Raw genomic sequence first — 21,406 nt, forward strand, 5'->3', positions numbered from 1 at the left:
TATAAAATTTGGTCTGAATTGTGAAATTCTCACAATTTTAGATTAGTAAATTGCTTATATTATTGAAACATAAATATATAAAATAGGCGTTACTCTTTGGACTACCTTAAAAATTGCAGCAGCTCTGATTGGAAGTTGGTTTTGCCTTGGCTGCTTGAAATTTGCTGGAGTATCTCTCGCTTTGTTTCCATTTGCTCATCCTGTAATTTTTGCTGCTCCTTCTGGACTTCAAGCATTTTCCGAGAAATCTCTTCCAAATTTTCCAGTTTAATCCGCTTTGGTGCGGTGCCTTGTTTGCAGAAATAATACTAGAGCCGTAGTTGGATCTTTCCCGGTCGTCATTAACGGAATTATTTGGGGGCCCCCGCCAATCCACAGTACTATCATGCCAAAAGTTTATAGCGAGATATTCTATATATGCAGTCCATTTCGACTTTTGTTTATTGTTTATTTATTTAAAACTAATCATAAATGTATATAGGTTTACTTATTACCACCAATTTCAGGTCTCTCCATTCTTTATAGTGTCTGCTGTATTTTTTCTTGTTTATTCCGTCGACGATTTAAAATTCGAATTAAGATTTGAAATATGTCTAGGCGCGAACTATTTTTTATTGCCATTCATTGCTTTTTATGGTTGCATTTGAAAACCATTGGCTGACTATTGCATAGAAACGTGCGGTTTAGGAACATCGAAAATGGATGGTGGACTAACTGGGAAATTTTTGGAAGGGCAAAACCTTCCGGACCATCTTACAAGTCTCTGAGCACTATGTGCTCATAGGGACGGATGGACAGACAGTGTTCTATCAACTCGGATATTGATGCTGATCAAAAATATATGTATATACTTTATGGGGTCGGAAACGCTTCCTTCTGGACGTTACACACATCTTCGTTCACCAAAAATCAAATACTCATTTTGAGCATCGGTTATAACAATAGGCAGAGTGGCAATCTCTCGTTGTAAAAAACGAACCAGACTTTAAAAATATTACTAATGGGCTATAGCCCATACAATTCCATTAGTGACCTCAAGTCCTTTAAACGGTCCGATAGTTGCCTGAAGTAGCTAAAGCAAAGGCTACGGGATAAGAGCGGGCTTAACTCAGCATGAGCGTACTTAAAGCAACACAATCACACGATTAACCAACGCACAGAATTAGCATCAAAAATTAAGTTTTTATGAAAACAATAGTCATGCACTCGCGTTAAACAACAGATTTTTTACTGTTGGTTAAGTTGGGATTTTATCAAGGCTAATTTTGATAAACACTGTATTTGTATAATAATAAATGGAAAAGAAGCAGAGCGCAAAACAAAAACACGTCTGGTCACTACAAAAGAGAACGAGGTTTCTACCCCTTTCTACCCCATGATATTACTCCATGATTGACATGGAGGGTTGCTTCTTGGTTGGTTGGTTTCTTGTCATCATACGCAAAATTAGCCTAGCTCGCGGGAGTTTATTGCATTTGTTGACATATGGCAGTACGGTATCGGCTGATCCCATTACTTTACTCCTTATTATTATACCTTGAGAAAGAAGTGAGCTGTGATCGTAATTTTCAAAAATCTTGTATGCGGCGCGCAACGCTTTTCGCCAAGCCACATCATTTTGCTCAGAGTTGACAAACTCCAGAAAGAATTCTATCGTATCTAGCTGCTCATTGCAGTTAACGTTTTTGTCAATTTTTTTTGCCTGAAGTCCAGAAGAATTAGCAGAAATTACAGGATGAGCAAATGGAAACAAAGCGAGGGATACTCGCCAAGGCCAAACTAACTTCCCAACAGAGCTGCTGTAATTTTTAAGGTAGTCCAAAGAGTAACGCCTACTTAATATATTTGGATTTTTATTATTATAAGCAATTGAATAATCTAAAATTGTGAAAATTTCACAATGCAGACCAAATTTTATGCTTATCAGCTGCTTTTTGACGGATGGTAGATGGTCATATGTATGACAATCCCACCGGTCCCCCGGGATGTGTTCAGTGTGCAGAGCCAATTAAAATTGTGGATGTTTCCCAAGCAAAAACTTTGTTATTTTATGATCATCAGCTGCTTTTTGAGGAAGATATGTAGATGGCAGATAGTAACAGTGTGAATCGGAATTTCAAATCTGTAACAAAATCAATTTATTTTGCGCTTTTTCCACTGTTCCAAATTGATGGAAAAACTTCGCTTAGTTATGTCTTTAAGTTAAATGATTATCGATATTGCATATCCACTAACTACAGAAACAGCTCAACAAACATCTCTAACCATTATAGATACTTTTAACTTTTTTTTTAAATTTTCAACTATTTAAGAACAATGGTAAATGATTGCTGTTTATCATCTGTTGATGATTTAGAGAAAAAACTTATCCTAGCTAAGCAGTCCCTTATTGAATTAAATGATAATATTCGTCGATTTGTTGGTCGCGTACCAAAGGAGTTGAGGTATATGTATATATGCCTATTATATTGTTGATTTGTGTATAATACAACTATTTTTCTCTTTTTATATACTTTTAGAATTGAGAAATACAAACATGCCGATGAAGCCAAAAAGAGTGATCATAACGAAAGATCATTTAAAGATAAGCGTCGTATGTTTGATTCGAATTATGCAGATGGTCGTTTCTCTGTAGACGAGAGCGAAACTCGGTCGCCAAGGATTAACTCTCGTGTAATTCGGGAATTACCATCTAGAAAAGAAGTTGTTGAAGCTCAAGGAACAGATTCCGAGTCAATAGCTCGAAATCGTCGCATGTTTGGATCTCTTATTGGAACATTACAAAAATTCTGCCAAGAGGAGTCGCGTCTAAAGATCAAAGAAGATAAAAAAGCTGAAATAGAAAAGAAACTGGAGAGGCAAGAACTTCAGGAAAGAGCCATGCTAAGAAAAGAACGAGAAACTTTGTTTTTAAATAAAAAACGAAAGCAATTTGAAGTTAGAGCATTGGAATATAAAATGGCTAGACTAAAGGATTTTAAATCATGGGAATCATCCATCACTTATCAAAAACATCAAATTAGAACAAAAACTAAACCGCACTTATTTTTTCGCCCACAAATGCACACCACGCGTACTGAAAAACTCTTACTTGAATGTAAAAATTATGTAGAGTGTTTTATTCAAAGCAGACGTGAAGAACTACACGCAGAGCTACGGGACTTGGAACGTATAAATTACATAAAAATGCATGAAGATAACGAAATTGACGAAAGCATCTATGAAGAACAATATGATGAGATGGGAAGTGAATTTACATAATTAGAAAATGTAAGTTCAATAAAAATTAACATTGATCAGCCTCATTTTGAACAAAATTGTTTTTTTCTTGTAGCTCTCAGCTCTTCAAATAACCATTATTGTGGAATTTAGTAAATCGTCTGAACATGTACATATGTTAGTAACGGTTCGGAGTTGGGATTTAACCATTTTTCCATTTAAGACCTCAAATATGTCCGACTAATATGTGGTTAAAATAGGGCTCTATCAGCTTAACAAACTATGTTATTTCTAACCAATCTATTGATTCAATTGAGGATACATTTAGACAAAGACATTATTTTTAATCCAATATTTACCAGGAGGAATTTGGTTGGTGTCAATAAAATGGAATCTCTAAAAGTTATTTGTTTTGATCCCCAAAACAAAAGTTTTTCTCGGAACAAATCGTATTTTAACTGATTGTTCCTGAGGCTGATTTATGATATGTAATGTAGACATAATTTACTCAAACCCAAAAAATGATTTTTTAACATAACAGAAATATGTTGTAATTAAACTCAGAAAATAGTTGAATTGAAACAGACTGTCGTATAGCTATCAGATCAGATCAGATGATGCTTGCTTAAAAGAGCTCAGATCTAAATATTGAAAGATTCTTTAGTTCATCTCCACTTTCGGCTCTTCTTTCGGTTAAAGTGTTCGGGATGCCATAAAGCTCGGCTGATTTCAGTATTTACAGGCAGGCTCCGGTTTTCACTTTCCCAAACATTTTCCGGCTTACTTCTAACAACACATACATTGGTTCTCCCGTTTTCACAAAGCGGAAGATTTCTCTTTTTTCAAAAAGGAAACTTTTTTTTCTCCAAAATGAGAAGTAGGCGGCTTTTTATAAAACAAAACTAATCTTAATTGAAAAAAAAACATGATTTATTGATGCATTAACATTAATTTGAAACCATAACCAGGGCTATTTAGCTTGTGCCTTCTTTATAAATAGCTTTTTTATCCCAATGTCAAATTTGGCTCTGAAATAATTGATCAGGTCAACAAACTTCGTTTTCGTGCTAACTGCTGACGCTGTCCGATTTGGTTAGAAATAAAATTTTGCGCAGAACAGCGAAAATGTTCGTAACATGCACTTATCAGAATTCAGCATTTGAAATCAAAATGTAGGTGCAACATGGCATGCCCAGATATTGTAGCCTTCTTCTGTTGAGAGCCGGGCAGGCGCGGAACATGTGTTCCACCGTCTTTTCCTCTTTTCGTCTCTGTGTGATCGCCTACTGGTCAATGTCCTATAAGGGAACGTGTGACCACGCTGAACCTCTTCCTGCCTAGTTTTCAATGCTCAGAGGTGCGCTTCCTGGCTACGGTCGGCCATACTGGCCGATTTTTACGACAATGTTTGGGGAGCTTTTTCTTATCGTCTAGAGCTTTGCGTAGTAAACGGCTGGCAGGTGATCTATGGGCTTGCCATTCTTGCCGAAGCCTACTCTTATCGCGAAGCAACTCTTCAATATGTCTGTGAATATGACTGGAGTGGAATGTTTTGGCACTAATAGGTCGAAGAATTTTGCAAATTGTGATTCGCAAACGCAGAAACGCAAAACGCGGCTAGGTTTAAGTAACCGCTTTGAGTTTCGATATGAATGGATGCGACCTGTAGATATACCGGAAATGAGCATGGCGTTGTTGAAATGTCATGTTGATCGAGGAACTGCAAGAGCTCGTACTTGTGCTGTGAAATGCCATTCGCATTCCAGAAAGATATGTAGAGAAACCATTTGAGCTTACTAGCTACTTAAGAACAATGGTAAAATTTCTGTTTATCATCTGTTGATGATGTAGAGAAGAAACTTATCCTAGCTAAGCAGTCCCTTATAATATTAAATGATAGTATTCGTCGATTTGTTGGTCGCGTACCAAAGGAGTTGAGGTATATGTATATATGCCTATTATATTGTTGATTTGTGTATAAAACAAATATTTTTCTCTTTTTATATACTTTTAGAATTGAGAAATGCAAACACGCCGATGAAGCCAAAAAGAGTTATCATAACTAAAGATCATTTAAAGATAAGCGTCGTATGTTTGATTCGAATTATGCAGATGGTCGTTTCTCTGTAGACGAGAGCGAAGGTCGCCAAGGATTAACTCTCGTGTAATTCGGGAATTACCATCTAGAAAAGAAGTTGTTGAAGCTCAATGAACAGATCAAAAACATCAAATTAGAACAAAAACTAAACCGCGAAGCCATACGTTCCCTTACAGGACATTGGCTAGAAGGCGCACACCCAAACAGGATGGGTGCTCCAAAAATGCTCCATGAAATAACTAGGTGGCTCCTCCGAGAGGGGGTGGCCAGCTTTGAAGCCCGTAGAGAGTCGTAGGGGGATTCCGGCGAATTTTACCGAGGGCACTTATGCAATCACCGGACGGCCCTCGCGGAGAATCTGCTGGTCCACCCGTTCCGTTTAAGAAGGGAAATCAGGGGGTGCGACCGGCAGGCATCCCCGAGTATCGGGACGGCGGCCAGGCTGCTCCTGCGGGGAAAATCCGACTCTGGCTTAGGCAATCGGCGGTCAGCACCCTCGGGATCTATCATGGATTGTTACGGGGATCGCGACCACACTGAGATACCGACAGGTATCACCGAGATTACTAAGGCAATCGCCGGATAGCACCTTCGAGATCCTACCGAAATATAGATTACTGGGATAATGCGGGGACGCCGACAGGCATCACCGAGAGGGCTTAGGCAATCGCCGGATTGCACCTTCGGGTTCCTATTCAGAATGCGAATCACAACGGAGACTACTCAGGCAAGTAGTGTAAGGTTAAGGAGAAGAGACAAGTCCCCTGATACCCGGTTTCCCCAGGCAATGGATACGGACAGTTGGCGGCGAGATTGTTTGTTCATTGTGTTCTTTACATGTTTTTTTTCTTAAATCCCTACCTATCGCACCGTTCAGCAGCTCCCGCTCTCGCCCGGGAGTCTCGGCGTAGACGGCAGCGTCGGCAGCTTTCGCCATTCCTTTCTGCTGCTGCCGTGTGGCTTTGTGGCTGCGTTCTGCTCTCTCTTGATCCCCTGCTGGCATGGCGTTGCTGTGGCTGGCTTGTCTTATCGCTTACAGTTCTTTCTGGGCCTCGCCTCTTCCCTTCTTTCGGTTACTGGTGCTTCTCTATTGTTGCTGGACTTCGTCTTCCTCTCTTGCGGTTGTCACTGCTTCGTTGTTGTCGCTGGGCTGGCTGCTTTCGCTGGGATAAACAACCACGAAAATCAAGTGGCGTCTGCCGTGATCATGATAAGAGACTACTCTGGTACTTAGAGACCCCTCAGGCCGTATAGTACGGAAATAAAAGAACTTGGGCTTTCGTGGTTGAAATATTTCAACTTTTATTTATACATAACATTATCAATAAGGAAGTAGATATTGACATTTTGGCTATAAGTTTCAAATTTAATTTATGTCCGACATTAAGCTTTTCTGTACCCATCGTGGCAATGCAAAAGCTGCATCATGTACTTCCTGTGTATAGTATTTTAAATTTAGCGCTTCGATATCAAAATTTTTTATTTTATTTACAGAGTTAATGAACTTTTGATTTTTGTTCAAAGAACCTATAACAAAACCTATATGACCACAAGGATAAGAGGGAACTGAAGTTATGGCATAGGAAACTTTTGGGAAGTGCTCTTTGCAACCAGACATTGTTTTTTTTATGTAACTCAAGTCTAACCAAAAACTACCTCCTTGAGAGCACACGATTCCATCTTCTTTTAAAGCATGTTTCATTAATTTATAATAGCTTTCATTGAACAAGCTTACTGCTGGACCAATTGGATCCGAGCTATCCGTTATAATGACATCAAATTCATTTTTATGTTTTTTCATGTACTCAAAACCATCGCCAATAGTTAGCTTTAATTTTTCGCTCTTAAACCCGCATGCCATTTCAGGTAAATGTTGTTTTGAAAGTTCCACAACGCGTTCGTCTATTTCTATTTGATGTACTTCTTCAACCAAGGGATGTTTTACAACTTCACGCGCCACGCCGCCATCGCCGCCACCAACAATCAAGACTTTTTTTGGATTTGGATGAGAAAAAAGAGGTAGAAATGCTATCATTTCCTGGTAAGAAAATTCATCTCTTGACGTGCATTGTATTATTCCATCCAATATTAAGCACTTCCCATATGTTTCACTGAAAACGGAAACAAAAATATAATTTAAAAATCAGATAGAACAGAATATAAATGAAAACGAGGGTAAAAGTTGCCGCTGCTCTACTTTTATTCCCGATACTCAATCAGTATACATATTATTATTATTATTATATAAAGCTAATAAATAGTTAAAACTATGTATACATATACGTGAGCTTATTTATGTAATTTATAAAATACATTTTATACATCGATTGTATCGCTGCTCGTAAAAGATACGAATTGATCTTTTGCCAAACAAAAATTGGGCTACGCGGCAAAGCAAAATAGAATACTTCAGTCGGTTTTTTTTCGCAATTCAGAAAATTAAAAAAAATCTAAAAATTTGTGTAAATACTTTTTATTTAATTGATTATTTAGCTATTTTTACGAATTCACAAATAGAATATTCTTCAGAATATTTTGACGGTAATCGCTGTGGGGTATACCTTTCACCTTTGGCGCACTACGCTTTTCAGCTTTTTACAAACTGCAGCCTGCAGCTACCACCAATGCATCGTATGAGGCTTTTGCAACGAGGTACGACACTTTGTTGTTTAGCGTTTTTTTTTTTTTTTTGCCACGCTACGGAAGAATTTTTTCCTAGATGTCCAACATTTTTAGAAGATGACCTTTCCATCAACCCACCACGAAATTTCGCATCTTTTTACTAATCTCGCACTGCTTCTCCTGAGTTCGTCTAAGTGTATTTAGAGGAGTGCCAAATACATAGTTTTCCATGGTAAAAAACTTCCTTGTGAGGATCGCATCTTCGTGTCATTCTAAACGAGGAGGGACGTTGTGAGTCACAGCTAAGGTCGCGACTCTACATTTATACCCGATACTCAGTCAATGTGGCTCCCATACGCCAGAGTTAGCACACATTGCACGACGAAGAGTGTGTGAGAGAGAGAGAGAGAGACAGAAAATGTGTTCGCGTAAGGCTATAATAATTATCCATAGCTCGCAAACGACGGTCAACACTTTTTCCCTTTGCTGTCTCGTCACTGACAGAACCGAAAAAGACCACGAAGACACGGTCTCTCACTGAGCAGAACACTTTTTGTCTCTTCGCTTGTGTTATGTGTTTCGGGTTTTCGGGTGAGCCCGACACACGATCGTGTCTCACAATAACAACTTAGAAAGACACTTTGGTCAAGCGCTCACAGCAAAAGTGTCTTTAGATGAGCAGAGCCAAAAAAGTGTCTGAGTAAAGTGTTTTTAGTTTTTTTTTCGTGTATATGTTTATTTATTCATGTTTTCCGCATCTTTTGGGCTATTGTATTGTAATATGTACATATATTTATTTGCAAAATTGGCAAACGAACATTTTCGTTTTGCTTTTCACGATTCATTTCAAACCGTATAGAATTCACAAAAATTGATAGTTGCCATAAGCATCACACGTACAAGCACGCACACATACGCAAAAGACACTTTGTTCGTTCACTCGCGACAAGATGCTCAGTGAAAAACAGGAACAAAAGAGAAGTGAAAAAATCGGTCTTTGCTTGAGCGAAGAGCGAGTTGAGCAAAAACAGATTTGATCGGGTCTTTTTAGTCCATTTTCTCAATGTGTCCGTCAATAAGAGGTTTTTATCAGACACGCCGAAAGTGTCAACAGTTATTTGCGAGCTATGTATGTAATTATCCGATCTGATGTAGATTCGGCGATCTGCTAGATATGGCCCATGTGAACTCCATGTGACTAGCGCATTAACAAAGAGTATAAATACTAAATAAAATGTGCTATCGAAAAAATGTATGTGCGTTACTCATCTTACTATTTATATTTTCTTTGGCCAACCGATGCACAGTGCAAAGGAAGGTATATAAATATTCATAGTTTACACCCAATAAGTCAGCCATGAATTTGATTAAAAATTCACCCGAATATTTAAATAAATAGTCGCTATATAATTTAGTGATCTGATTAGAAAAGCACCTTTGTACCTTACGAAACGACGTATAGCGTCATGATGGGACTTTACCTACTTAGGCCAGCAGGAAATCATTAAGCATTAAGGAAAGCATTAAATCAAACATATACATAAATAAGTTTGAGGTAAATGGTTAGAAATTTGGATTTTACGATGATGGTAAATAACACCAGATCAGTTGAATATTTGTTATACAATTGCAAAACTTAATATACATATTTCAATAAGTGGATGTTTTGTTCCAAATATTGGAACTGGAAAACAACCAGGCTGCCAAATTACTACATTAATCAAATTGATAACGTGATTTATTATCTTTTAGTTAAGATTTTCTTATTGTCAGCTCGCCGAAGTTATCCACCTAACTTGTTTCGTACATTCTTTCTTTTAATAAAATTAATAAACTGCCAAAATTATGATACATGATGATATTTGACTATTCGATTCTGTTTCGTCTATGCGACAGCATCTTATAAGACTGGTGACCCTGCATATTTTACACATACATACATATGTATAACTCACGTTTCAATTATTTGAATGTCTTGGTATTTTGACTTTTCTTTATGAATGACATTTTTTACTTTCAAGGAAAATGCCTGTCCAGGCCATAGCTCGGCCTGAATTTCACTAAACCAGCCGCAAGATATCGTATCCATGTTATAATAGAAAAACAAAATGAAATTGTACTATTTAGTTCTATAAAAATTCAATTCCCGCCTTTAATAGAAACGAGCTCAACACGTGGCTTGATGTTCAAAGATCTGCATTCTGACTGCATTCTTGACTCTAAATATATTTGAAAAAATACTAATACTTTTCCGGTATTTCATGCTTGCTTTGAAAGCACGGAAACACCCAGGCTCAAAACACCTTTTTCAACATTTCAAAAAAAGTTTCTTCGTGACATTTGCACACATAGCACATCTTGGGGAACCATTGGAAATTTCGAAAGATGTGAAAAGCCGGTTCAAAAGTAATCATAAAAACACAGCATAACTTAAACAACTCCGTTAAAAATTGAATCAGCTCTATTTATAAGTGTGCTCGCAATATGCTCGAGAAACCCTCTCTTAGTTTTCAGATGTTCATCTCATCTGTCAAAAATTCCAGCCATTTCCCTCTATGGGAAATCCATTTTAAAGAAATTATATTTTTTATACAAATTTTTACGCAGTAAAGTTTCTACATTCAAGTTCAATGATTAAAATACCTATTAATACCAGAAAAAGAACTGATGAAGAGTACGTTCATAGATTAAGTGAAGTGAACACTAGCAAATTTGGATAATATGCCTTGGAAACTACAGAGCTGTTAATGAAAGAAGTTTGCTGCATTGTCAAATTTCAATTCTTCATTTACCATTGTAACGACGTCAGAAGAAACTCAGGGAGCGAGATACATGTATTACATGAATTAATACACCCTTTATTTGAACGGTAAAATGGCAAAAAAAAAACAAAAATATATAGAAAATCATTTGTTTCCATTTTTCCTGCCTTATTAAAGTCAAAATTCAAGAAACAATTTGTCAAAAATGATTAATTTTGACTTTGAATGCTCCCAGACGGTAAGATGAAGATACAAAAGTCTTAGGTTGGATTTATAGCTGCATGTAACTTTTCAGAATTTCAAGGTTCAAAACAACCAGATTTAGGATAAGATTAAGTCATGTAAAAAAACTCAACCTGGATAAAAACTTAAAAAATTAATAGCATATTATAAAAATTAACGGAACGCACGCCATGAAAAAAAAAACAAATGAGGAAAAGTCGGTTTGGGTAGAAGCATAAGTATGGAGCTGCAGAGTGTTATAAGGCTGCAACTTTTACGGGAATACCCCAGCTATTATTTATAAAATGCATATCAAAAGCAACACTGGAAAATTATTTAATATTAAGAGATACGTTGACCAATGCTATTGGTCTAATCGTACCCAATCAAAACGCTCCAGCGAAAATTTGAAGTGTCTTATATCCATCTCTTTTTAACACTCTCAAAGATAAATGCTCTGTTTCAGTTATATCTAGCTTGCCGGCATTTAGTAAATCTGCTGGACAAACTTATTTCAGTTGAGTGAGAACATTAACGCGATGTGTTATAGAATTATAATTCTTGCCTTATTGGCAATAGTCGGATTGATAAATGCACACATATATTTAGACGAAAAATTTGATAATGGTATATAAATCGGCGGTTTTACTTATTTCGCCTGTGAATTGTTTTTCATTCTTTTCATTACTTTATGACAGGAAATTGGGATGATACGTGGATTTATAGCAAGCATCCTGGTAAGGAATTTGGAAAATTTGCCCACTCTTCCGGTTCATTCTTTAACGATGCTGAAGCAGACAAAGGTATGTACCATTTTACAAATACAAATATGTATATATCAATATGATGATATTTTTGAATTAACACGTAGGCAAATTCTCACCAAATGTGTTTTTATGAATACGCACATAAATATATATGTATGTACATATGTATACAAATATATTAACTACATACTTGTGTCCGTTTACATATTCCAATAGGCATTCAAACTTCGCAGGATGCACGTTTCTACGCTGTTTCCCGGAAATTCGATGCATTTTCAAATGAAGATAAGCCTCTTGTTGTTCAATTTTCTGTAAAACATGAACAAAATATTGACTGTGGGGGTGGTTACGTTAAACTGTTTGACTGCTCCCTAGACCAAACAGACATGCACGGCGAGTCACCCTACGAAATTATGTTTGGGCCAGATATTTGTGGACCCGGTACAAAGAAAGTCCACGTCATTTTTAGCTACAAAGGAAAGAATCACTTGATTAACAAAGATGTAAGATGTAAGGATGACGTGTACACTCATTTTTACACGCTTATAGTAAGGCCTGACAACACCTATGAAGTCTTAATTGATAACGAAAAAGTGGAATCCGGTAACTTGGAGGATGATTGGGACTTTTTAGCACCAAAAAAAATTAAAGATCCTAATTCGAAGAAGCCGGAGGATTGGGATGATAAGGTATGTATATACAAATATAAAACGTCATATAAACCAAAAACTAATCACAACCATCTGTCATTTAAATCACGTTAGTGTTGTTTTTATTCATATGAACATGTTTTCATTAAACAAAACATTTAAAGTACATATGTATGAATTCCAAGCTCATAGCTCTTAACATACGCCTTACATTCCAATATGTATTAATATAGTTTTCAAACTTATTTTAATTTATTACAAATCAGCCTACAATTGCTGATCCCGACGATAAGAAACCTGAGGATTGGGATAAATCGGAACATATACCAGACCCAGATGCTACAAAACCAGAAGATTGGGATGATGAAATGGATGGTGAATGGGAGCCGCCTATGGTAGATAACCCTGAGTATAAGGGGGAGTGGCAACCAAAACAATTGGATAATCCCGACTATAAAGGTGCTTGGGAGCATCCTGAAATCGATAATCCTGAATATATACCGGATAATAAGCTTTATTTACGCAAGGAAATATGCAAATTAGGATTCGATTTATGGCAAGTAAAATCTGGAACCATATTTGATAATGTCCTCATTACCGATGACATTGAGTTGGCATTGAACGCAGCAGCTAATGTAAAAAACACTCAAGCTGGGGAAAAAAAAATGAAAGAGATTCAAGATGAAGTCCAGAGAAAAAAAGATGAAGAGGAGGCGAAAAAGGCCTCTGATAAGGATGACGAGGAGGAAGATGATGATGAAGATGAGAAGGATGAATCTAAGCAAGACAAAGAACAGAGTGAACATGATGAATTGTAAAAGCATTCTAATAAAATACGTCAAATCTTATGTATATTTTGTGTGTAATAATTGCTTCAGATTTAAAAAAAAATACTAAATCCACAATTACAATCTGTAAGACTTATATTATAGTCATAAAGACAACGTGTATTGTTTTATTATACCCGATATTCAAAATGAGTATTGGGGTATATTAGATTTGTGGTGAAAATGGATGTGTGCAGCGTCCATATATATTCGTATATATATTCTTGATCAGCATCAATAGCCGAGTCAATTGAGACCTGTCTGTCTGTCCGTCCGCAAGGACGAAAATCTGGGGGTATCCACAAATCTCAGAGACTATTAACGCTAGAGTAACAAAAAATGGTATCCACACTACTGTTAGATCTCAGTATAAAACTATATCAAAAATTTCGCCCCACCAGCTTCCGCATCCACAATATTGAAGATAAAAAAATAAAAACGCACAATCATAGAGAATGACCGTATCTATGAGATTGCTGGTCTGGATCAGATCAGATCATTTTTAAAACCAAAAGGAACAAATCAATTTGCAGTGGATACGCAGCGCCCGACGACATGTTCAGACACGTTTTCTGTCTCTGCCGCACGCACACATTGTCGCTCAATGTAGCCATACTGACTATGTATCGGGTATAAATGGAGAGTTGCGGTCGCCGCAGCAACTCACAACGTTCCCCCTCGTTTATAATTAATGTGATGGACCTATTTCAGGCTGGGGTAAGCTCAGTCACGTCCAGGGGTCAATCAACAAGAAATGTGTAGAAGTAGATGGAACTTTGAGGGAAACGTCGGGGTTGGCTTATCTTAGTGAGTGTGGATCAGGGGTGGAGTGGGCGCTGCTCGTCGTGTATGTTAAACGGTGTGCGTGGACTTGGGGTGGAGTAGTGTCGGTGCCTCGGCTAGTTGGAATGAACTTACGCAATTTGATATTATTCTGATAATTAGACACTTCATTACGAATATCATAGCAATTTAAATTGGACTAGTTTGATAACTCTACTGATCGCCGGTATCTTTCGTAAGCTCTAGTACAACGTCTGTACTCGGAGCCGGGTTTCTGCGTAAGCTGTCTTCTGGTTCTGGCCGGCGTCTATTTATACGCCTGTTGTTGCTGCGTCAGCGGGGGTCACAAAAATGTATTTCCGCGTAGGGTTTGCTTTTCGCCGGTTCGGCGGTCGTGGTTTGACCCGGTTTCGCTTCTTGTGTTGGCGTTCGTCGCCAGCTTCCGCGGTGTCATCTTTTCGGATCCGGAGGGGCGGGCAGTCCGCGTGACCCGGTGTGCTTGGTCAGCGATGTTGGAGTCGGCGCGTGTCGAGAAGTTATGTGTGGAGGTTGGAGGTGTTGTAACTTAGTGGTAGGCTTAGGTTTATCATACGTTGGTCATACATTCTGTGGTCTGCGTTGGAGTTTCAGCTTTCTCTTCGCTTCGTCAGATTTGTGGGGCGCGTGGCGTCAGCGCTCTTTTGTAGGTCAGTGGGTTCTTTGGACTCGTGATCGCGTAATTCCCTCAGGTCGCTGATATTCGCGACTTTCTGCTTCGCAATATTGTAATTTGGTGATATTCGGTGACGGAAAGCTTTTAACCCAGTAGGGGCCGTCGAATTTGGGGGCTAGTTTTGCTGCGAAGCGTTGGACGGCGTTCGAGAGGTGGTGTTGGCGTAACAATACCAATGACCCGATGGCGTGGCGCCATAATCGCCGGCGGTGGTTATAATGTCTCCCTTGCTCTTGGCCGGCTCTATGGATGTTGTTCCGGATGATGGCGAATACTTCTTTCAGCCTCGTTGCTTTGCTGGTGGTCGTCTCTGGAGGGCTTCCTGTCCCGGGCGTGACTTCGTCGTATGGGGCGCCGTCGAGCCGGGGTTCCCTTCCTTGCAGGAGGAACGCGGGGCTGAATCCGATAGTCTCGGAGACGCTTGATTTGATTGCCAGTGACATCTCGGGTAGGAGTTCGTCCCATGTAGCTCATGGGCAGCTTAACGCCCGCGGTCCGTAGGAATGTTTTGAATGATCGGCTGGTGAACTGGGTCCCGTCGTCGCATGCGAATAGTTTGGCCACGCCGAAACTGCTTAGTATTCGTTCTCTGAACGCTCGCTCGACATTTGCTGTTGTCGCCTTCTTGAGTGGCACCATTTCGACCCACTTTGAGAAAGTGTCGAGGAAAACCAGCAGGAAGGTGTTCCCGTGCTTGGACCGTGGTAATGGTCACACCAGGTCTTCCTCATCGATGCGTGAGAGGGTTTCCAATGGTTGTCTCGATAGCGCGTTTGCGACTACGTTCTGATAGTCGGCCCGATAATGTACGTCGTACTAATATTGTTGCAGCTCGAGCGTCCACCTTGCTACTGTATCATACGGGCTCTCGAGGGTATTCAGCCACTTTTGTGGGAGGTAGTCGGTGATCACGTCGAATCGGTAGCCTTCGAGGTAGCATAGCAGTTTTCGGATCGGTTTTTATTGGTGGCGGAGTAGCTTTCCTCAGCTTTGTTGAGGCGCCGACTGACGTATGTGATGACCCGCTCTTTCCCTTCGATCTCTTGGGTGAGGACTGCACCCACTCAAAGGTGGCTCGCGTCGGTCTGCAGGGAGAATTTGACATTGAAGTCTGGGCAGGCGAGTACTGTGCGTCTTGTTGCTCTTGGCCCCATGTCCATGCTTTCCCTTTCTTCAGCAGTAGTGACATTGGTTGAACCACGGTGGCAAAGTTTGGGACAAATTTGCGGTACCAACCGGATATGCCGACGCATTGTCGTAGTTCCTTTAGGTTGGTCGGTGGCCTCAGGCTTTTACGGCCGCGATTTTGTCGGGGTCCGTGTGGATACCTTCTTCGCTGATCATGTGGCCCAGGTATTTTATCCGGCGCTGGAAGAAGGCGCACTTGTCCGTGTTGATCAGTATGTTCGCCTTGCGTAGTCTTGCGAAAACTTCCTTCACGTTGTTCAGGTGTTCCGTGAATTTTTTCCCGACGTTGACGATGTCGTCGAGGTATGCGAACGCGAATGGCTCCATGTCCGCGCCGATGACGGCGTCAAGGGTCCGCTGAAACGTGGCTCCCGCGGAGTGTAGACCGAAAGCCAACACTCTCCATTGGTATAGTCCGATGCGGGGTATCGTGAATGCCGTGGCTTCCCGGCTGTCTCGGGCCATGCCTATCTGCCAGTATCCGTTTTTCAGCTTCAGGGTCGTGATGAAAGGCGCGTTTCGGAGTCGTTCTAGAATTTAACTAATCCTGGGAAGCGGGTATGCTCACGTTCATTAAGCTGTCGATAATCTACGCACATACGCCATCTCCCGTTCTTTTTACGGACCAGAACAATTGGAGCGCTGTGGGGGCTCCGAGATGGTTCGATTAGATCTTCGGCTATCAGCTGGAGTGTTGGCTCCAGGTGCATCGGGGTTCCCATTGGCGCCTCGTGGCGGTTGTCGCCTTTCCCGGTTCCTGCCTGAGAGGGCGCGGAATTAGCTGGTCGGTCTCTGTCGTAGAGGTCGTGCGTCTTGTATCGATGGCGTTTTTGCTGCAGTCTTGGGCCAGTGTGGCGGTCGGAGGTGGGACCTCGAGAGTCTCTTTCTTCGTTGCTTTGCTTCATTTTGGGTTTCTCGGCGTGGGCCTGGGGCTAGTGTGCCTCTTTGCGGCAGTGGGTTTCGTGTTCCTTGTTTATTGTGATTGTGTCTCGATTCGTTTCCGGGGATTCGGTGGCGGCGGGGGTCTTGAGTTCATGGGTCCTGGGGTGTGTACTAGGCTGGCGGTGATCATCGGCGTGTTAGAGACGGGGCGTTGGTCACCTTGATGATGGGGAAATCCATCCCCACGATGACTTGCTCTAGCATATTCGGTAGTACTAAGAGTGGTATCTGTACCTCTCGCTCGTCTAGTCGGACGCGCGCTAGCAAGATCTGAGTTATCTCGCGTGGGAGCCGTCGGCCAGGCGGATCTGGATGCACGCCTCTCGCAGGTCGTTGTTGTGATCGAGTTGGCGGGCGAGGTCAGCGTTGATAAAGCTTCGCGATGCTCCGGTGTCGACAGTGGCTTCCGTGCGCCGTCCTCCGATGTTTACTCTTGCCACTATCCGGCCGTCGCATACTTGTAGCGGGTTCTTTAGTTGCGTGTCTGAGGATGCGACGTGCCTAGCTGTTCCCAGCGCGTTCCGTGCTTCCCGCATTCCCAACAGAAGAGGATCGATGGGTTGTTGCAGTCACGGGCAGGGTGTCCGGCTTCTCCGCAACGGCGGCAGGCCGCGTGTGGGTGGGGCATAGGGTTGGTGATCGATTACTCGATGCGTAGCTTCCCGGGCTGGAGCCCCGGTTTGGTGTGGCCTCCTTGCGGGTTCCGGGGTGTTCCAGTGAGGTTTTCGGAACTGGGCCCGATTCATCTCGCCTTCGTTTTGCGCTCGCTGTGCCGTCGGCTGTGTGTACCTTGGTGGTTGTCCAGGGGGAATGGGTGTTACCAGGATATTCCGCTCCTGTATACTTTCGTATTCTGTGGCAAACATCGTGAGTTGTGCCAGGCTTCGCACAATCATAGAGAATGGATCAGATCGGATAATTTGTATAGTCAAAAGCAACAAATCAATCGTCGGCTACGCAGCGCCCGACTCACGCTCAGACTGATTTTCTGTCTCTCTCGCAATCACTCTTTGTCGTGTCGTTTAATATTAACGACGTCTGCCGGAGGAGAGCCATTCTGACTAAGTATCGGGTATAAATGTAGAGTTACAGTCGCAGACGTAACTCACAACATTCCCCCTCGTTTTGTGATTACTAATGTACAGCCATTAAATAAAAAAACAATACACGCAAGTCGAAATGGACTGCATCTCGCTATAAACATTTGGCTTGATAGTACTGCGGATATGCGGAGGTTACGAAATAATTATTTTATTATAGACCGGGACAGATCCAAATGGTACTCTAGTATTATAACTTCAAGCAAAGCGGATCAAACTGAAAAATCTTCTAGAGATTGTTCGGAAAATGCTTGAACAAACCAACTTCCAAACAGAGCTGCTGCATTTTTTAAGAAGTCCAAAGAGTAATGTTTATTGTACATTTATGGATTGTTTTATTATAGCCAATAATATAGCATATTTAAAATTGTGAAAATTTCACAATTCACACCAAAACGTAACTTTATGCTTCTCAGCTGCTTTTTGACGGATGGAAGATGGTGCCAGTGTGAATCGGGGTTTCACAGATCAGTAAGCTGAAGACTCAATCGAAACCCAAACTCAAATTTTGGTTCAAGCGAGGAGAAATATTATAGTACACACGCAAAATATCTGAGAATGTATGTGTACCCATTCATCACAATATGCTGGAGGCACAACAGAGAACAAAAATCTCATATTTTTGTCAAAACATATTTTGTGTGTACTAACCCATGCAAAGATGTTCTGCGATTGTTTAATGTTGACGCGGCGGTAGCCGAACGCCAGATCCGAACCCAATGGGACGGGATATTCGGTGTTCGACGTGCGACATTTTCGTTCTATGTCTGGAACATCTATACATACAGTCGATGGTTAGAGCTTTAAGTGAATCCGTTGATAATAGAAAATTTTTTCGGCCATATTGGATCCGATATTTTAAGTTTTTTAAATCTGAATTCAAATTCGTAATTAGCGACTCCTAAAACCCTTGAGTAACGAGTTTTATAGGCTCTGCACACTGAGCCCATCCCGGGGGAATGGTGGGATTTTTTGACAGATGTGAAACTCCGATTCACACTGCCACCATCCACCATCCACCATCCGTCAAAAACAGCTGATGCCAATAACAAGTTCTTTAAATTTGCGCGGAAGATTTATTAATTCATGGTTCTTATAATGGATGATGAAGATATAGCAATTATTTCGGCTGTGGTTCAACAGCAAAATATTTTCTTGCACCAACTAATAATGTTGCTGTCAATGAATAATGATGATGACGATGATGACTTTAACATTGACGAGGATGAGATGACCCAGATGACTGCCATAAAAACACAAAAGCCAGGAAGATTATGGTCGTTTGTGAGTACTTCTACTAACTTCAACCATAGTTTAAAGTACAAGGACATATATTATGGTTTTAGAAGCGGTTTGGGACATTTTGGGAGAAAGATGTACCAGAAAACAACGAGGCGTTTTTCAAAGAGAGTTTCCGAATGGAGAGGCCCTGCTTTGATATTTTAGTGAATCGGCTTGAAGTGCTGTGAAAGAAAAACACCAACTGCCGAGCTGCAATTCCTTTGGAAAAGCGCATCCCCTTTTGCGCTATACACTTTGGGCTCGTCCTCTGATTACCGAACAGTTGGCAGGCTTTTCGGTGTAGCTCCAAACAGTGTGTGTAATATCCTGCACGAGTTTTGCAGAGCACTTATCGACGAGTTTTCGAAGGAGTACATGTCGCCCAATTACCTAACTTCCGACAAAATTAATGAGTGCGTAAAGGGATTCGAGGCAATTGGGTTTCCTCAGTGCCTAGGTGCAATTGGTAGGAAATCAATAAGAACTTCAGCAATATGTTTACATATAAATTGGTTTTTAAACTTCCTTTTTATTCTAGATGGATGCCTCATCGAAATAAAACCACCAGCAGCTGAGGCAGTAGACCACCATAACTATAAGGGTTGGTATTCCACAGTCTTGTTTGCCCTAGTGGATTATAGCTATGCAAATATCTTGCACAAAAATATGTACATATTTAGCAAGTTGGTTTAATGTCCTAAATTATTTAAATCCGATTCTTTTTAGATACAGATTTACATATGTAAATATCGGCTCTGCAGGAAGGTGCAATGACTCGATGATATACCAGAAATCAAGCCTTGCAAAACATATCGAAGCATCGGCATTACTCCAAGAGAAAGCCAAGGAAATAAGCGGAGTAAACGTCCCTGTAATGCTTATCGGGGACTCGGCATTTAGGTTTTCTAAAAAGCTGATGAAACCTTACCCGTTTTCCACAGTCGCCTCTTTGGAACAGCGCACGTTTAACTACAACCTTTCCAAAGCTAGGCGAGTGGTGGAAAATGCATTTGGGCATTTAAAAGCCAGATTTCGAATAATCGGAAAAGGTCTTGATAGCCACCACAAAAATAATAGCGCCATAATAATGAGCTGTTGTATTTTACACAATATATTAAATATGCACAACAGCGCGGATAATGAAAATTGGGAGCTTGCAACAAATGAGCAGCGCGAACAGCCCGATACCAGCAACAGTTCTGCTGACTTTAATCAGTCAGCAGAACAGATACGATCTGCAATCGCAGATCGTTTGGGTGCTGATCAAGTCCTGCACCATCTTCTCCTGCCTAACGTCGTGCTCCTCCTTCTTTCTGTGGTGGTCCTTTTGTTGTTCGAGACGCTCCTGGGCGATCTCTGCCAGCCACGAAATGTCAGTCTTTTTCTTTTTCTTTGGCGGACGCCCAGACAAGGTGCTGGAGCTACAAGATCCGTCCAGGTCCATCTCAATAATATCCGAAAAGTACTCATCAGGATCTGCAATGAACACCTTAAATGAAATATATTTTTTTAGCAATAAATTAATAAAACTTACTGTCGTTGTCCAATGTGCTCTGCTCCATGTTGTTTGCACTCAAGATGCCAAATCAGCGAACTTCAGTTCAGCGCCCTGAATGTGACGGTCAACCGGCGGTAATCTGATATCTTGCACATGCCGCAAGATCAGCATTATCGCTTATGCCAAGTCGGCTTACCGACTGTAGCTTTGTAGCTCTAAGTACATATATTTTGTAGCTTTGCATTCTTTGGCAATTAAATACTTTTGATTCAGCTTATGCCCCAGCTTGCTGGTGGCTCCTAGTTTTAGTTCTGTTCTTATAACGAAAGCTAACGCTTGTTAATAAACCTTGCTCCGGCAACCAGCCGTAAACACTTTGAATTATTAATTCTATACCACTGTACCACAAGGCCAGTGATAAGAGAGACAGTTATCTTTCCAACATAATCTTCATAAAGGATTCTATACCACGGAACCCGCACGAAGACTACCGCATCAAGCAGCTAAGGCTACTTGGACATACGGACAACTTAATATACACATGTGAATTTTTCGTGGTCCGCGCAAATCTTCAATTTTCTCCTTCCATATGTCAATCATCAGGCTCTCAAGCGCGGCACTCCATTTCACCCTGCCGCCTGCTGTTGTTCTCTTGTTTGCTGCATTGTGTAATAATATTATATATTATAAACAATAAAAAACAAATATATCTATTCAACGTACCACTGGAGGAGT

The 21,406-nt window shown here is 40.7% G+C and overlaps 3 protein-coding genes across 4 annotated transcripts; 2 read left to right on the forward strand and 1 right to left on the reverse strand.

Annotated features, from left to right (window-relative positions):
• The first annotated feature begins 2,221 nt into the window (after nucleotides 1-2,221).
• Nucleotides 2,222-7,522, forward strand: LOC108154158 (pinin). 2 transcript variants are annotated; one of them, XM_017284320.2, is made up of 3 exons: nucleotides 2,222-2,444; nucleotides 2,520-3,004; nucleotides 5,436-7,522. In XM_017284320.2, exons 1-3 carry the CDS (start codon nucleotides 2,317-2,319, stop codon nucleotides 5,549-5,551), a joined length of 729 nt encoding a protein of 242 aa, XP_017139809.1. In that variant the 5' UTR covers nucleotides 2,222-2,316; the 3' UTR covers nucleotides 5,552-7,522. The 2 variants fall into 2 exon arrangements, with proteins under 2 accessions (XP_017139809.1, XP_017139808.1); XM_017284319.2 differs by lacking the exon at nucleotides 5,436-7,522 and adding an exon at nucleotides 3,335-3,625 and having other exon boundaries at nucleotides 2,224-2,444; nucleotides 2,520-3,270.
• On the reverse strand, nucleotides 6,595-10,149 carry LOC108154157 (spermidine synthase). The gene is made up of 2 exons (XM_017284318.2): nucleotides 9,895-10,149; nucleotides 6,595-7,428 (listed from the first exon to the last, which is right to left on the reverse strand). Exons 1-2 carry the CDS (start codon nucleotides 10,026-10,028, stop codon nucleotides 6,684-6,686), a joined length of 879 nt encoding a protein of 292 aa, XP_017139807.1. The 5' UTR covers nucleotides 10,029-10,149; the 3' UTR covers nucleotides 6,595-6,683.
• A 1,237-nt stretch (nucleotides 10,150-11,386) lies between these two features.
• LOC108154154 (calreticulin) lies at nucleotides 11,387-13,264 on the forward strand. Its single transcript, XM_017284308.2, has 4 exons — nucleotides 11,387-11,550; nucleotides 11,622-11,726; nucleotides 11,907-12,379; nucleotides 12,607-13,264. The coding sequence occupies exons 1-4, from the start codon at nucleotides 11,463-11,465 to the stop codon at nucleotides 13,156-13,158; spliced, it is 1,218 nt and encodes a 405-aa protein (XP_017139797.1). The 5' UTR covers nucleotides 11,387-11,462; the 3' UTR covers nucleotides 13,159-13,264.
• Nucleotides 13,265-21,406: the final 8,142 nt, after the last annotated feature.

Source organism: Drosophila miranda, chromosome 2, assembly GCF_003369915.1.
Source record: "Drosophila miranda strain MSH22 chromosome 2, D.miranda_PacBio2.1, whole genome shotgun sequence".
NCBI lineage: Eukaryota > Metazoa > Arthropoda > Insecta > Diptera > Drosophilidae > Drosophila > Drosophila miranda.

Coding starts and splice junctions, on each gene's coding strand:
- LOC108154158 (XM_017284319.2), top strand. CDS start 2,317: ATGGTAAATGATTGCTGTTTATCATCTGTTGATGATTTAGAGAAAAAA. Junction 2,445..2,519: donor CGCGTACCAAAGGAGTTGAG/GTATATGTATAT, acceptor ATATACTTTTAG/AATTGAGAAATACAAACATG.
- LOC108154157 (XM_017284318.2), bottom strand. CDS start 10,028: ATGGATACGATATCTTGCGGCTGGTTTAGTGAAATTCAGGCCGAGCTA. Junction 7,429..9,894: donor GACATTCAAATAATTGAAAC/GTGAGTTATACA, acceptor TTCCGTTTTCAG/TGAAACATATGGGAAGTGCT.
- LOC108154154 (XM_017284308.2), top strand. CDS start 11,463: ATGTGTTATAGAATTATAATTCTTGCCTTATTGGCAATAGTCGGATTG. Junction 11,551..11,621: donor AGACGAAAAATTTGATAATG/GTATATAAATCG, acceptor ACTTTATGACAG/GAAATTGGGATGATACGTGG. Junction 11,727..11,906: donor CGATGCTGAAGCAGACAAAG/GTATGTACCATT, acceptor ATATTCCAATAG/GCATTCAAACTTCGCAGGAT.